This window comes from Mustela nivalis (genome assembly GCF_964662115.1).
Source record: "Mustela nivalis genome assembly, chromosome: 1".
NCBI lineage: Eukaryota > Metazoa > Chordata > Mammalia > Carnivora > Mustelidae > Mustela > Mustela nivalis.
In genome coordinates, this window is record NC_139020.1 from 168,186,411 (window position 1) to 168,202,891 (window position 16,481).

General features: G+C 41.2%; 1 protein-coding gene across 7 annotated transcripts in view; it reads right to left on the bottom strand.

The window, feature by feature from the left end:
* Positions 1-9,116, bottom strand: part of GRM7 (glutamate metabotropic receptor 7) — a 924,866-nt gene extending 915,750 nt beyond the window's left edge. For all 7 annotated transcript variants that reach the window (XR_014298757.1, XR_014298758.1, XR_014298759.1 and 4 more), the window contains exon 1: positions 8,267-9,116. Coding sequence is in view for 3 of the 7 variants with exons in the window: in XM_082683125.1 (XP_082539251.1) it covers positions 8,267-8,785 (519 nt within the window). In the remaining 4 variants the exon portion in view is untranslated. The remainder of the gene's footprint in view (positions 1-8,266) is intronic.
* Between the last annotated feature and the right edge of the window lie 7,365 nt (positions 9,117-16,481).

Here is a 16,481-nt window from a genome sequence, read left to right on the forward strand (position 1 = left end):
AGTCACTGATATATCCAACCATGTAGAACAGTGCTGAAGGGGGAGTCTTAATAAATATTCCCGGGGAAAAAAGAGATCTATAAAACTAGTAGTAAAGCTCAAAACGTTTAAATAAGTTCTTCACGGTTCTGCACTAGAAATGGGTCACAGTGGACTTCAAACTTGGGGCTGGCTAACCTCAAAGCCCACTGCTCTGAACCTGTCTGGTATCTAAGCCCATGGCATTCCTGATTCACCTGAATCAGTGCCGTAGAAATTCTAATTCCACTGAATACTATCACTAAACTGTGTTCTCTCTCTCAATCTGTGTAATATTTTTCATTTTTTAAAAAAGATTGCATTTATTTATTTTAGAACACTAGGACTGGAGCGCAAGTACCTGGTGGGGAGGGGCCAAGAGGGAGTGAGAGAGACAAGCAGATGCCACGCGGAGCAGAGAGCCTAACAGGAGTCTCAATCCTACCACCAGAGATCTAAGGACCCTGAGATTATGACCCCAGCTGAAATCAGGAGTCATATGCTTAACTTCCTGAGCCACCCAGGTGCCCCTAATATTTTCCATTTAAACAAAGAAACAGAAGAGTGAAATCCAACATGGATTATTATGGTAATTTTACAGTAAATTTAGCAATAGTAACATTTAAAAAATAATGATATTTAATAATAGCATAATAATAAAATAAAAGCTTTTAAATGTATTAAACACTCATTACATGCTAAACTCAGTGCTAAAAATATTTCCATGTATATTTTGTGCAATCTTTATAATTACTTTATCAGACAAGTATACTTGTATCATCCCCATTTCAAAGATAAGAAAATTGGTGAAAGGTATGGTACTTGTTTGATCAAGGTGAGTCTGGTAATAAGTGGCGAGTATGAATTTAAATTCAAATCTAACTCCAGAATTTTATCCTTAACCCCTACATGAAAATTCTATGATTCCTTTGATAAAAGTATGTTTTCTCCAGGAAAATATCCCACATTATCTCTATCTGTGCTAATACATTCAGAACATAGTCAAGTTTAAAACATGACAAAAATGTTTAAGCAGTGATTTAACGAATGGAAATATTTTCCTAAACAATAATGCAGAAAAGCAGGCTGAGCCTTTGAAGTGGATTCCTTGCTATCTTCCAACAAGAACAAGAGAAAGAACTGGCAGCCGCAGAATGGAGAGAGCACAACATCCAGAGATGGAGAGTTCTGTAAATGACCAATTATAAAACTACTTAGCTGCAGCACTTTTATAGCAAGAGGCAAAATAATCCATTAAACTGAAAATTCTCCTACCCCTCACTCCATGGCCCACACAAACATTAATGTTGCATTTATTAGGATGTATTTCCTGTGCTCCATCAACTTGACTTTCAGCAATTGTATTAATACAGTCCTATCACTTTGCACATATATCTGAATGATGGATTTTCCCACTTGAGGTCTATAGAAAGAGTGGAGTGAATGAAATAAAGTTCAGGAACAGCCGTCATCATCCATAATGATGGGCACTGAATCAGGACAAGAAGAAACATCTTTTCTCATTTGTTTGAGAGAAAAGCCTACTGTGTATTTATTGCCTACATACAGGGCTATCTGTTGAATAATGGAAAACAAGCATCTTTCACTTGGAGGTGAGAATTTGTGTGCTCAAGTCTCAATACACAGAATTAATCTCATTGCAGAACTGTAATAAATTTTTTTTTCTGCAAACGAATGTGGTTAAGGAATCAGCAACTCTGATGTTGTCCTCAAACCACCACAATTTCAGAGTAGGCGAATCTATGATTATTTTAAGTATTTCTGCATAGGTGCAACAACTGAGCAGCATACATAGTGGTTAACAATCATGGTATTGTCAGGCAATCCACTGTGTCAATCTAGACATTGCCACTTACCAAAAATGTGACTTGGGGCTCTGAGAATCACTTCCTTCAGCTGTACACAGGGATGATAACATGCCTTTTGCAGAACTATTGTAAGAACTAAATGAGATGAAGTACTTATAGTGCATGGCATAATGGCTCATAGGAAAGATAAAGTTATTACTGTGGTCACTACTTTTATTGAAAAGAAATAAGAACTTCTGTTCTTACAAAATGAGATACGTATCCTGTATCATTGTAAGTTCGTATTATTTTATTTTGACATAATAATCCAATAACTTGATCCAAGAAACATCGAGTAGTAAGGATAATTGAAAGGAGGTTACTTGTCAAACATGGAAATGCCGTCACAGTAATGGCTGGCATAATGCTCTTCTCAGATATTTACCTGTAAAAAGATTTTGTTTTGCCTTTAGTAAGTGCATAAAACACACATATTTGCTGTGCCAATTGACAAAATATCCATGAATTAATCAGTCTGACTATATGTTGCATAACTGTCCTCTAAACAGTGATCATATACACAGATGTTGGGAAAATATGTTTGTGACTCTTCTTTTTTGCCTACAAAAAACAAGTAGTTAGGCTGGATGCTTACTGTAGAGTAACCCAGGAGTTTAATGTACTTTGTACTCCATTATGCCATGAAAAATGCTTCTCTGCCCTGGAAACATCAACAAAAGATTTGTTTTAATGAAGAGAGCCAAGTAGGTTTCTAAAGTTTCCAAATAGGAGACCTCTATGCTGCACCCTACATCAGAGGTGTTCACCTTATCTCTCAACTGCATCAGGTTGTGATAACAAATACTTAAAGTTAATACAGAAAATATTGGGAAGAATGGGGAAGAATGCAGAGTTGTGAATATCCCAGACCTGGAATAGAGGATTATATTTAAAGTAAAGAAAATATCATATATAATTTTTCAATTAATGAATGTCAGTCAGCAAACCTTACATTAACATAAGAAATCAAGTGTTTTGGCAAGGAGGCTTTTAATTGCACAGGCCTGAAAACAAATTCAAAATAGTAGAAGAAATTTTTTATTAATTTATTTATTTTAAGAACAAGTGCTGGAAATTCAGGGATGCAGCTAGATTTGGATATAGCTAGATTTGAGAGTTTCAGAATAAATCAGGGCTCTGGCTTTCTCTCCACCACTCAACCCTGCTTACTTCCCTGTGACTTTATTCTACAGAAGTCTTGTGACTTTATTTTACAGAAAGCTATTGGGAGTCCCAGAGTCATATCACCCTAGCTTAGAAATTCCTGAGAGAAGAGCCAATTTTCCCATTTTCCTCTGGCAGAAAAGTCCTGGGAAGGATTTTGATAGGTCTAGCTAAAGTCAAAAGTCTACACCTGAACTCATCACCTGCTTTGCCTGAGTTCAGCCAGAGGACTAATCCCTGGGGCCGGGGAGGAGGCAAGAAGTCACTATCTGGCATCATTGCAAAAGAAAGTCTGGGGTTTTTGCAAGATGAAAGGGAAGAGAACACTGGATAATAAAAGTTATATCTGCTACTATAAAGCCTACAATTCTTGCTCCCTACCTATTGTATTATAACCATGCAGTAAGCTGACCCAGGAAGTCATTTTCCTCAGTACCAGCCTTGATATACATGACGAAGGAGCACACTGGCAAAACAAGGGATAAGGCTTAAATATGGGAAATCAGCTAGACTGATATTAAATAAGATATCCGTGTGAAAATATTCTTTAAAAGTTTTCCCAAACTTACTCTAAGTTCAAAGTAGGAGCTGGAAATTCAATGTCATGGGGTTTGGATAAGAGCAGGTTTTCTTCAAGCAAGCTATGACCCAAAGAGATTGAAAAACTTAGAAACCACATTTGTTTTTAAAGAAAAAAAAAACAAAAAACAAAACACATGAGGTAATTGAGGCCTAGAAAGATTAAGTGACTTATTTAGGGTAAGAGAGTTAATTCATGGCACAACTGAGACTGGAGTGTGCTTTGTGTAATTCAGCTATGGTCTTCGAAGTCCATGACATAATCTATAGACGTAGGAAACAGAGCATTTATGATTTGTTATACTCTCAGTGTTTATGAAATTGAAGCAAATTATTTTTGAAGAGAAAAATCCCCAAAGACATCTTAATGTTGTGGGCACATATACATAAAATACACATGTAGAGGTATCTTCAAATATAGTATGTGCCTGTCTCTATCCCTTCCCTCTCTGCTTTTTTTCAAAAAATGTCCCTTTAAAAATTGCCTACTCACCATCTGTTAGGTAAATTTCCTGAAACAGAGTAAATGTGGAGGCAGAGATTGTTATAGAGCCTATTCCAAATGGCACTGACACCTGTATTTATGAAATTTTGTGAAGAATTAGGTTAGAGCTATTAAAAAAAAAAAAGTCCCCACTATAGTAATACCACACTAACCTAGGTACCCAGTTCTATTCAATTACATAAGATAGAAACAGAGAAGAGAGGAAGCAAAAAGAAAGGAGGAAAACTAGAGAAACACACACACACACACACATACACACACACACACACACACACATATATATATATATATATATATAGTCCCCAAAGTTGGAGATTATATTCAAGCTTCAATGAACATTTAGAAATTTACAAATGTATTTCATTTATGATATAAGTTCCACAGGTTTAGATCTGCAATATGCCCCAACAAGAGTCAAGTTGGCCACTTTTTCCATTTAGTTGCTTTTGAAGGGACAAAGCAACTGAAATAGACACCATCCAACTCCAAGTCCATAGCTTAGACCATGTCACTGGCCATGAAATATTGTTCATTCAGAGTCAGGATGTAGTGAGAGTAATTTATATGCTCAGAGTGTTTGCTCTCAAGTCAATAACAGAGAAGCCTTGAATAAAAACATGCCCATTACTTTCCACTATAATATATCTTACTTATAGCCCACTAAAGAGTGGTCGGGAGATTTATTCTTTGGACACCATATTATATAAGCTCTTCACTTTAAGCCATCCCTACTCTCTGATTATTTTTTAAATATGTTACTCATAGTCAAAATTAATTTACATTTAATCTTTCTTAGCATTAGGAAGGTATTATTTTGTACAGGCTCAGAAACAAATCTCCAGAAATTCCTCCCTGATACTTCTTTGAGGCTGAAAATGCATTGCAGTGTGGTTGCAGTGACTTAATTCTAGTTGGCAGAGCCCTGGCCACACACTAATTTCATTAGCCTCAAATTCCTAGATTTGAAAGACCCAGCAGACATCATTCCTGTCCTCTGACATGTCACTTACTAATCAATTCAGTGTGCATAGAAGAGAGAGAGAGAGAGAGAGAGGACTTGCTTAACTCATATCTTCAGTCTGCTATACCAATAGACAAATGAAAATTCAAAGTCATAGACACTATTTACATCTAAGGATTCATTCTTGCCCAGGTCCTCATTCTCAGGAAAGAACTACATTCTAGTTTTTGCTGGCAGCAACAGCACTTGCTACATTTATTATTATTTCATTACTCTTTCCTGTCCTCAATCCCCACCCGCAATCTGTAGCACTCCCCCATTTAAGTCACTAAGTATTCCTTCCCCCAGCCCAGAAGCTTATCTCACCATAAATTTTTATCTCAAATGAGAGGCTTGGTATGGTCCCCACAGCAAGCTACAGGGCTCAAGAAAAGAAAACTCAAATATCTGGAGAGCTAAGAATTCAATTATTTAGAGGAGGGTTTTTTGTTTTGTTTGTTTATTTGTTTGTTAGTTTGTTTTTTGTTTTGTTTTAAAATATAGGACAATTTCAATTGAGCTGAACCCTGCATTCCCAGGAAAGATTCACCTACCATTCTTTTCCTCTCTCTAAATTGACTGTGCCTTTGAACAATGGGTTTGCGTACCACTATTCTCTCTATTCATTTTGCAAGCTTACAGAGGCTGGGAAACTGGGGATTAGACTTGCATGCCAGGAGCTCCTATGATCACATGCAAAAAAGGCTACTGGAAGAGACTGTTGGAATATATAAATACATATTCCAACACGGGCAATGGTTAAGCATGTTCCCACACCAACAGTTATACCCAGCTCACAGCACAAGCTACAAGTTGGTAGCATTCCTCCTACTACCAGCCTCTTCTCCATAAATGCAGGTGAAAACTGGGGGCTCTTTTCCCCTCAGCTGTTCAATCCAACATGAATAGCTGCAATTTGCAAATTAGAGGAAAATGACAGTGTTTTCTCTGAATGGTTTTAGTCCCAACCCACACTGCTAACATTGGCATTCGCTTCCTTTCCTTCCCAGCCCAGGGAACGAATGGGGGAACTAAGCATAAGGCAAACCATTTCTTTTCCTCACAAGAGCCTCAGGTTCACACACCAGAGGAAGAATCAGCTCCCCCTGGAATCTTTTTCAGCAAACACAGTCCCTCAGCCTAGTCTGCAATCCCTCTCTTGACTTTAACATTTCACTCTTTCAGACAGACAGGCCCATCTGCAGCACTGCCTGTGCTCTGAGGGAAGAGAGAAACAGGCACCAAAATAATTTAAAAATGTGAGACACCAAATGTGCCTTCAACCCCCAGGACTCAGGGCTCACAAGGCTGTGAGTCACCTCAGTGGTTCTCAGGTGATCTCTGACCTCACTTTATCCTGCTGCACTGCCCTCTTAAGTTGTCTGGCTTTAAAAGCTCAGGCAAGAAGGAAAGGCTTCTGTGTTTTGCTTACAATAGCCTCGCCTCTTTCCCAAAAGCACCATCTCAGAATTAAGGGTGTCCCCAAAGCATTTCTGAGTTTGCAAATAGGGATTCCTAGGGATTCCCAGGACAGAACACACAAGAAGTGTTAGGGATGCTCAGAAGATCAGAGGGGCCACATCAGGCTGCAGCCTTGGGCAGGCACCTCTCCTGGTGCACACACAAACTTCACTCTCCTAGGAGCTGATGTGGTGACAGCTTAAATCTCTCAAGGAATCCTTTCCAGGAACCCAGTACCCTAGGGAAAGCATTTGGAAGGAACCCAACTCTTTAGATATAGGGAGCGTAAGGGCATCAGGGTTAGCCAGAACATCTGGAGAAGGGATTAATTGGGTTTGGACGCTATCAGGCAGGGAGAGGGCTGTGTATTAGGAAAGGATCATCTCAAGACAGAGATGAACAAAAAACTTGGGGTGGGGGGAGAAGGAGAGAAAAAAAAATTGAAAGAGAAGGAGCGAAAAGGAGAAAAACAAAGAAGGAAGAAAGATAAAGAGATACACCGGAGATAAAAGAAGGGAACCCACAATCACACAGATCCTGAAACTCAATTTCTTAAAATCCGAATTCCATCCATTTATACCCAGTGCAGCACAGGAGCCACGGGGCACAAAATGCAGGAGCAGGCGGAGAGAGAGCACTGCAGTAGAACCCACCGCTCAGCTGCCCCGGATCCGCCTTCCTCCCATTTTCGGCATTGCCCTCTGGCGCCCAGAGCAGGAGGACCGCTGGCTTTACTCAGCGCACCCTAGTGCCTCCCTCAGGAGCCTTCTCTCCTGGCTCCGGGAATCGTCCGCGGTGCCGAGGATAGGGGCTGAGGGTCTGTGTTAGGGAGGTCGTGGGAAATGATGGGCGGAGGGTGGAGGCAGCGAAAGCGATTTTGTTTCGCAGTTAGCATGAGCTCATCTCTGGGCTCTGAAGTGGCTGGAGTAGAAAGCTGATCGCCCAGCTCCTGCCAGTGGCCGGAATGCAAACGCAATTTAGACGGTGCAAACAACTGCCCAGAGCAAATCACCCGGGGGTCGCGTCTGCGGTGGCATCTCCCCATTTGGAGAGCGTCCCCGTGCCTTTCGCCCCATGCCCTCGCGGAGACAGGCTATAGGTCGGGAGATTCAACCAGAGAGACATGGGCAATTAACATCCACATGTAGGTGAAGACCTAGCCCTCGGTTTAAGATGTGCCCCCCTAAGCTCTTCTCGAAAATTTCCAAGGGAGCTGCGGCTTGCTGGGCGGCTTGGGGCTGGGAAGGAAGCTGGGGAGTTAAGAAATGCCCAGTTTCGAGGCGTCTTCTCATCTTTCATATTCCATGAGCCTAACCGGCTCTCACGGGAGCCCGGCACTTTTACAAGCCTGTTTTGGACCATATTTCACTCTAATGCAAACCCATTTAAATCATCGCCTTGTTTTTCGCAGATTGCTTCTTGTAAATGGGGCCATAAATCCAGGATGTCAAGCCGGATGGAGTGGAGCGCGGACAGGGGAGAGATGGAAGGGAAATGAACCAAGCAGGGAAGGTACCTCCTCGGGTGGGGTGGGAGGGATTCGCAGGATCTCCAGGGTGGAAATGAGCGAAGGCTGACCTGACCCCGCACCCCTAGAGTCCAAGCCAGCTTTTGGAATTAAGTGAGCGGGGAGCTAAAGCGCGCTGTGCCCCGGAGGGAGCGCCTCCCTACCTGGAAGAGCCTCAGGATGTTGGCTACCATGATGGAGACCGAACTCCCCGAAGCCCCAATCACTCCAACTACTTTCTCCGGCTTGACGAAAACCGGAGGCTCGCCGTTGGTGCAGCGCACGTCGGAGGTGTCCTTCTGGATGAGCGCCTGGACGAAAGTGAGCGACTGTTCCAGCGCGTAAGTGTCCCTGGAACAAGTGTCCAGGATCCGCGCGCCCAGCGTCACGTTGGGCAGCAGGTTGGGATCGCTGTTGATCTGGTCCAGGGCGTAAAGCATCGCTTCCAGCCTGTGGATCCCGTTCTCCCTCTTGATGTCGCCGCAGGGCACTCCGCTAGGACCCTTGGCATGCACCGGGAACAGCCCCCCGAGGGTGACGTCCCCCTCGATCCGGATAGAGTGCGGGGCGTACATCTCCTGACCGCGCGCCGCCGCCGCCAGCGCGCACAGGAGCACCTCCAGTACGCAGCAGGGGAACTTCATCAAAGTCAAGACGCGGAGCAGCTTCCCCAGCTGGACCATGCTGCTCCGGCTACTGCGGTGGTGGCGGCGGCGGCGCTGGAGGGGATGGTGGCGGGCTTGCCGGGGTCCGGGCCCCTTGGGGTGAGGTCCTCCGGGGAAGCCCAGAGGCTCTTGCAGGCACGGAGGGTGGGGGCGCCCGGGAAGGGGCGGCCTGAGAGGCTACGGGGTCCCGCGGCGCCTGCCAGACTGGGGCTCCGTGCGCTCCTGGATTCGCCGGCCCGCGCGCCGCGCTCGCGCTCCCCGGCTTGCCGCTCGCGCTCTCCAACAACCCAGCACTGGGGAGAGGGCAAGGATTGCTATCGCTTTAAATGGTCGTTCGGCTCCCTCTCCTCCTCCCACTCCCTCCCTCCCTCGCTAGCTCTCCGACTCTCCCCACCCTTCCAAGCGCCCGCCCTCCCCACTGGTTTGCATCATCACGCAGGGAGGGGCTGCGTGCTGAGGAAAGGAGGGGGGGGAATGGGTGGGCGGCTAAGCTGGGAGTGCCTCGGACTGGGGAGTTTCGCGGTCCCCAGGGAATCTAGGATTACAGGTCTTAGGCGAGAGCTGAACTCCTTCTCCCAGCTCCCGGTAGAAGCCTCCAGCTCGCCCGCCTGCACCCACATGCACCTTCTAGGCACGGGTGTCATCAACCCCGAGAGGGGGCGGGGATGCCAGGAACCCACTGCTCTCCCAACCCTGAGGTTGGGAGCCCCAGCTGTCAGATCTAGGAGAATGCGAGGAAGTCGCTAGGTGGAGAACGCAGTGATGAAGGGGAGCAAGGAGATCCCACTTTCTACTACTGATCATCTATGCCAGTTTTTCTCAAGAAAAAACAGAGACGGCAACCTGATTGACGACTTAACCTTTACCCTGAGACTTCTTGGGGCGAGGCACTGAACTAGCTCTTAGGAAAACACAGCAAGAAGCGCTAGGAATGTAAGTGCACCCTTGATCTTCGGGGTTACTGGAGCTTGAGACGGATGGACTAGCTGCGGTCTCCGGCAAATCTGTGGCAGAAACCTCGGACTCTGCTTTCCTTCCTTTCATCGCCAAAGATGTAACAACTGAGAACTCTGCAGAGCGCACGTTCTTCTCTGGCACTGACAGGTGCAAGGCTCCCTCCTACCCATTTCCAGAGATACTTCTGGGCTGGTGACAGGTTTTTGCGGGCAGGAAACAGCAGGAAAGAGGTGATAGTAGGAGGAAGAAGTAGAGGAGGCAGGTAGAAGTCTCCCCAATGATCCAGATGCCTTTCTTTTTCTGGCTGGAGATTTGGTAGCTAAATCAGGATGCAGTGCAGTTAGGAAGCTGATTTTTCAAAGGTGTCCCCTCCTGCAAGCAGAGTCCAAACTTGAGCTATTAAAGCAACAGGTGGCCCTAGTTCTTATATAAAGGAAGGATAATGTCTCTGTCCCTATAAGGAGTGAGTGAACTTATGATGATTAACTAAACTCTTGCTGAGGTTTTCTGTTGGAATGCAGCAAAACTACATTATACAGATTTGAGAATGAAGAGAAAACCAGAAACAAGGCTATACTTTCTTTTGTTGTTGTTGTTGCTACAAACCAAAGAAAACTGTCCTTTTACAAAAAGCAAGCGCACATGCATGCGCCCGCGCGCACACACACACACACACACACACAACACAAAGTCAGAAGATAGGTAGTGGATTGTCTCTGCCATAAACTACCTGTAAGTCCTTGGCATTTCTGTTTTCCTTTCTGGGTTTTAGTTTCCCCCTTTGTAAAATGATGAGATTGAACTGGGTGCTCTCCATGGTATCTGTTAACTCTCAAATCCTTGTTAAAATAGGCCAGATCCCTTTGGCCACAGGGTTCTTTTTAGGCCAATACCTTCTGTTCATCTATGTGTAGGAGACAAATTTTTTTTGATCTCCAAAGAACGTTACAAACATTTTCTGGTATAGAGGACTTTTTTCTTTTTCTTTTTTCTACTTTTCCTCTTGCTCACCCTCTGTTCTTCTTCCTTTTAGGGATAGTCCAGTCCAGTTTCTTTTTCTCCATGTTTCATTACTTATGATTTGAGAAGGGAACCCACTTCTTATAAATTAGGACTGATGACTGGCTACAGTGATGAGTTAAAGGATGAGAATAGAGCCCAGCCAGAGCCATCAAGGACTGATCCCTGGGCATTTGCTATGGTACCTAGCATAGTGACACAAGGTTACCATTATCCAAAAGACAATCTGTGAGTGAATTATGGGGGGAAAAATGCTTCAAAAACACTTCATGCATATCCTTTGGAAAATGTTATACTATTCTTATTATCTAAGAACACACATTACAGAGTCTTCTTCAAGAAAACAGTGCTGTAATGAATATACTAATCTACTTCGATGTACAGTGTGAGTATTGATCAGTCTTAGACGGGATGCCCTGCCACAACCTTACACAATCATAACCCCTACTCTTCCATGGAGCTGTAAGGATACAGGCCTACAGCTGTGCCAGGAGCTTCCACAAAAACAAAGAGATATTTGAATTCTATAATAAGAGATATGGGAGAGAGGAAAAAGGAAAGGAGAAAGATAAAGAGAGTTAGGGACTTAATTTAAACATCTGAAGTCTTGCATTTAGACATGCCATCAAGATTGTCTCTGGATTTTTTTTTTCAGTTTTATACTATTTTCTTTCTGTTGTTTGAAGCCAAGAGGATCTTGTTCTAATCTACCTGTTCTAAAACACAAGCTCAAAAAGGGTGAAAGACCTGAAATGGGTATCTTGAGGTACCATCAAGATAAGAAAGCAATAGGAAGGCATACTTGGGAACACAAGTACTACTATCCTACTGTTTAAACATCATTGCCCCAGTCTGTATTTCAGAGCACAATATCTTTATTCAGATTTTAATTTAAGGATATTTATTACGAACTTGGTGACAAAAAACATATTTAGAAAGTTGAGTAACAAGTCATGTCACCTGATTTTTCTCCTGCCCATTATCCCAGTCCACATTTTACTCCTCCATGCCCATTTCACATCTTATGATTGCTCAATAAATATTTCTTGGCTGACTACTGAATGTTGCCTTATTCTGTGTTCTCTCTTTGCTTTGCTCATTCTCCCTAAACATCTGGCAGCAATCACTATCTTCATTTTATTGCAGTCATCTGTGTTCGTGTCTTATTTCCCTTGCCACGTTGTAAGACCCTTGAGGGTAAGGGCTGGTATTATTTATGTTTTTCTCCTGGACAATGTTTAGAATGGTGTTTTGAACCTAAGAAGCACTCAGGTGTTGAAGGAATCAGAACTGGTTTTGCCATTCCCCACTGCCTTTATTTGACAGTGACTGAAACACAAAGTGGGCAGAGCAGAAACAGTATCAGATAATTTGCTGCCCTCTTAGTCATGAAATGCAATTTCTAGAACTTAAAGGATAATTAGTAGATTTCAAAATAATTTTGTTTTACAAAAATTGCCCAAGATTGAAATACTCTAACCTTAAAGCTCTTGATTAACTATAAAAGAAGGCTTCCATTGGTTCTTCCTGAGTCCAGTGTTAATTATTGGACCAGTATCATAGTCTGGTTGAGGAAGGGCAGAACCCAGACACTAGAACCATTTTAAACAAATGGGAAGAGTGATCTGTTACCAGACAAACAGGGAAGTGATGCTGAGCTTGTAAAATCTACAGACATCCAGTACTTATAGTATATAATTCATCTTTATATCTTTAGCCACAGAGCATAGGATCTGGAACCCAACAGGTGACACAGTATTTGGTTTTTGTTTTTCTGAGATTTTATGAATCAAAATCTTATCTGTAAGTCTGGTTAATCTAAAACTAGGCCAGGACAGTCATCATTCTAGCAACATACTTAACTGGAAGAGAATCTAGTTTTAGGTACAAGGATCATACATCATAAAGTGTGTTTACTGGCTTGGTTTTGTGTAGTCCTTAATCTGTCCTCACCCAAGGATTAATTTAAAAATGTGTAATTCAAGTTAAGGTCTCAGTCTTAATTTTATTTTTTCAGCACTGTGTTTTCTTAATCATCTCAGTTTTAGTTTTTTTCGTTGTTCTCCTCTGCCCATCACATTTCTACAGAAAATAATGTCTCCACTTCAAATTCCCTCTCTATTTAAATCCAATTTGTAATTTACGAAGTTGTCTGCCTTACCTGCTGCTACTTCTGCTACTGCTGCTAAGATAGTCTGGATATTCTTCCATCCTTTATCTAAATCTTTAGCCATAGTTGTGGGTTTTTTTGTTTTGTTTTGTTTTGTTTTGTTTTGTTTTGTTTTGCTTGTTTTGTGTTGTTTTATTGTTTTTATTGTTTTGCTTGTTTATTTATTTAATACAATCTTACATGTGCATTGCATTACTGAGTGGAGGTCATTTCATGGAAGGAGAAAGAGAAGAGAGAAAGAGAAAATATGTTCTCTTTCATCTGCTATACTTTCCTGTCATACTTATTTGAGTAGACATCTTGTGTCACTCAACATCTACTTCCTGATCCCATCTAGTTAAGAAATTCTGATTTTTATACCCTCTATGTTGATAGGGAAGGAAATTACTGCTGTTCCTTTGGTAACACCATCAACTATTCTTTTGGAAAAGAACGCTTTTCAGCCTCTATAAGTTGGGTTGGACCTATCAATCATAATGCCTTACCAACTCAAACTCAGATGCAGGGTTGACTGAAGTGAGATCTCCCTTCCCCTGATGAGGCTGAAGAATTCAAGGACAGATAAAGGACCTGAGATTTGATGCATAGTATTGAAAGAAGGCAGGCCTATTCCTCTTGACTTCTTATCTATGAAGATAGAAAGTGGAGATTCCCATTTTTTTTATCACATGAACAAAGTCTGTATGAGAATAAACTAATCCACACAGGGAAGCAGATTAAAGGTGTAAAGAAAAAGGTAGAACCATAATGAGATCATCTGGAACCCTAGATCCAGCACTGCCTGAAGCTGCTTTTGTTTCTGAACATTCCATTTTGTCACCCAATATATACCATTCTCTGCTCAGACTAGTAATTAATTTGAGTTGGGTATCTCAAAATTGAGGATGTTAATTTAAATCATTCCTGCTCAAAGATAAGAACATGATTAAAAGAAAAACAGCTACTAATTCTTAGATTCCCATGAGAATGATCTATAGAAAGTTTTGAACTCTGACATGGGAGTCTATTAATTATAGAGTTAGCTCTTAATGGGAATCCAGACACTGACCATATGATATCAAGATCCAAATGATAGTGATTTCAAATGACCTGTTGAATGAAAAGTAAAATTAGAACTGATAGATTGTAAAATTCTCTTCAAAATATAACTTATGTTCATCTCTGTAGCAATAGTACAGGTTTTTGCATGTGCGTAAGATATATAGGGTGTGTTATTTTACCTATCAACAGCTAGTAGTAATTCTAAAGTAACAGAATTTGCTTCATTACTTGGAAGAATCACACCCTTATATTCCTGATTCCTGCTTATCATTGAGCAATGGCGCATTTGAACCTAATAGTTGAATCTCCTGGATTTCTTGAATCAACCATGACCAATGTGTGAAGTTTAGTCTTTTTTATTAAGTACTTACTATCTATTAGGAACAGAATGAGCAGCTGATATTCAGTGACTCATTTAAACTCTATGTTAAACCTATAAAAGAGCTACTATTATTATTATCCTAATTTTATACAAGAAATAATTAGAATGGCTAATCCTTATCTTGCACTTACTATGCCCCAGGTACTGTTCTAATGGTATACATATGTTGGTTTATTGAAACCTCATAATAAACTGAGGATTTATTTAATCCCCAATGCATGTAAGGTAGGTATTATCATCACTCTTATATTTCAGATAAAGAAGTTAAGGTACAAATTTAAGAGACTCGCCAAGGACATAAATCTAGGAAGCACCAGGGATAAGGAAGTCTACTTCCAAGGTCTGTGTTTTAATTATTCTTCCCCCAAACTCATGGGTACAAAAAGCAGAGTTTACATCTATCTTTAAGTTGACTAATCATGCCTTTAACTACTATACTCTCTTGTCTGTCTATGTCTTAGACACTGATCCCTATCAGCAGAGTGTTTCTAAGATTGTTCCTCCTATGTGAAGTATCTTCAGGGTATGTCCAGTGGACAGTAAGTACTCTTTTGTCCAACTCCTGCCTTCTACCCTTTCCTACACTCATGTGTACAGTTATAACAAGAGGTAGGGCATATCTGTTCTCAATCAGCCATCTAGGTATTCATGTGGCTATGAATACCTCTACTGTACATTAAGGTCCTGTACAAGCTGCCCTATTTTTGTCAGGACTTCCTCCCTGTGTCTCACTCTATTACATCTTACTGAGCTGCTACTCCCAACCAGTTGGAGCCCTGTCCTTAAACTTTGAAACTGCCAAGTACAACACTTGCCTATCTCAAGTTTCAAGTTCAACACCTCATTTGAAGTAAACCAAGGGCATGTCTTCCTTCCTAATTTCCAAGTATCTCTTTTACTACACTATTAGTGTATTCTTTAACCCAATCTATCAAGGTATGATATGTTTCAGTAAATATTAACTGAGTATTTTATATTTTATAATAGCTCTATTTTCAAAATCCCTGAACATAGCCATCTAAATGAACTTCTGTGTCCTTCAACATTATCCAGGTGAGGCTAACTTAATCACATAAGTCTTTTAAAGGCAGAGACTTTGCTTTGACTGTTTGTAAAAGGTTAAATCAGAGAGACTGTAAGTGTTGAGAGGGATTCAACATGATGGAGGTTCTTTGTAACTGAAAGGGAGGAAGCCATATATATACTTGAGAGTGGCCCTAGCATCTGTCTGGCCCCTGGAAGATAGTCAACAAGATGAAAGGAACATCAGCCCTACAGTTGCAAGGAACTGAATTCTGTTAATAACATGAATAAGCCTGGAAGTAGATTCTTCCCCCAGAGCCTTCAGGTAACTGAGTAGCCTCAGTGACTGCTGCTTTGACATGAGACTTGTGAGAGCCTCAGGAAAGAACCCAGCCGAGCTCACCCATACTTCTGTATCTACAGAGCTGTGAAATAAATGAGTGCTTTTCAATGCCACTGAATTTGTGGTAGTTTATGACACAACAATAGAAAGGAATATAAACAGCTAGTGTAAGTATATTCAAGAATTTGAGGAAAATATGAATACAATGAGGAGAGAAGTAGAAAAAAAATATAAGATGAGCTAAATGGAATATCTAGAGCTGAAAAATACATTATTTGAAATTCACTGCAGGAGCGTAACAGCAGGTGCACACTGCATAAGAAGAGAGAGGAACTTGAAGAAACACAAGGCATCAATCAAAATAGACCACATATTGTTCCACAGACAAGTCACAGTACATTTAAAGTGCTGAACTCATTCTGGTAATATCATTAACTTAAAAATCAGTAATAAAGTATCTGAAAAATTCCCCTAATATATGAAAATCAAACAATACACTTCCAAATAACAGTTCAAACAAAAATAACCAGGTAAATTATTTTTAAATGATAATGAAAAATAAAATATTTTTAAATGATAATGAAAACATTCTGTCAAAATTTGTTGAGAATAGCAAAGTAGCCCTTAGGGAGAGATTTATAACTTAAATCCTTATAAGAGAAAAAAATATATATGTATTAAATTCAATAATCAGATTTGGTATTAGAAACTGGAAAAATAAAATAAATTAAAAAATAAAACCACTGTAAGTAGAAAGAAATAAAGAATAAAGAGCATA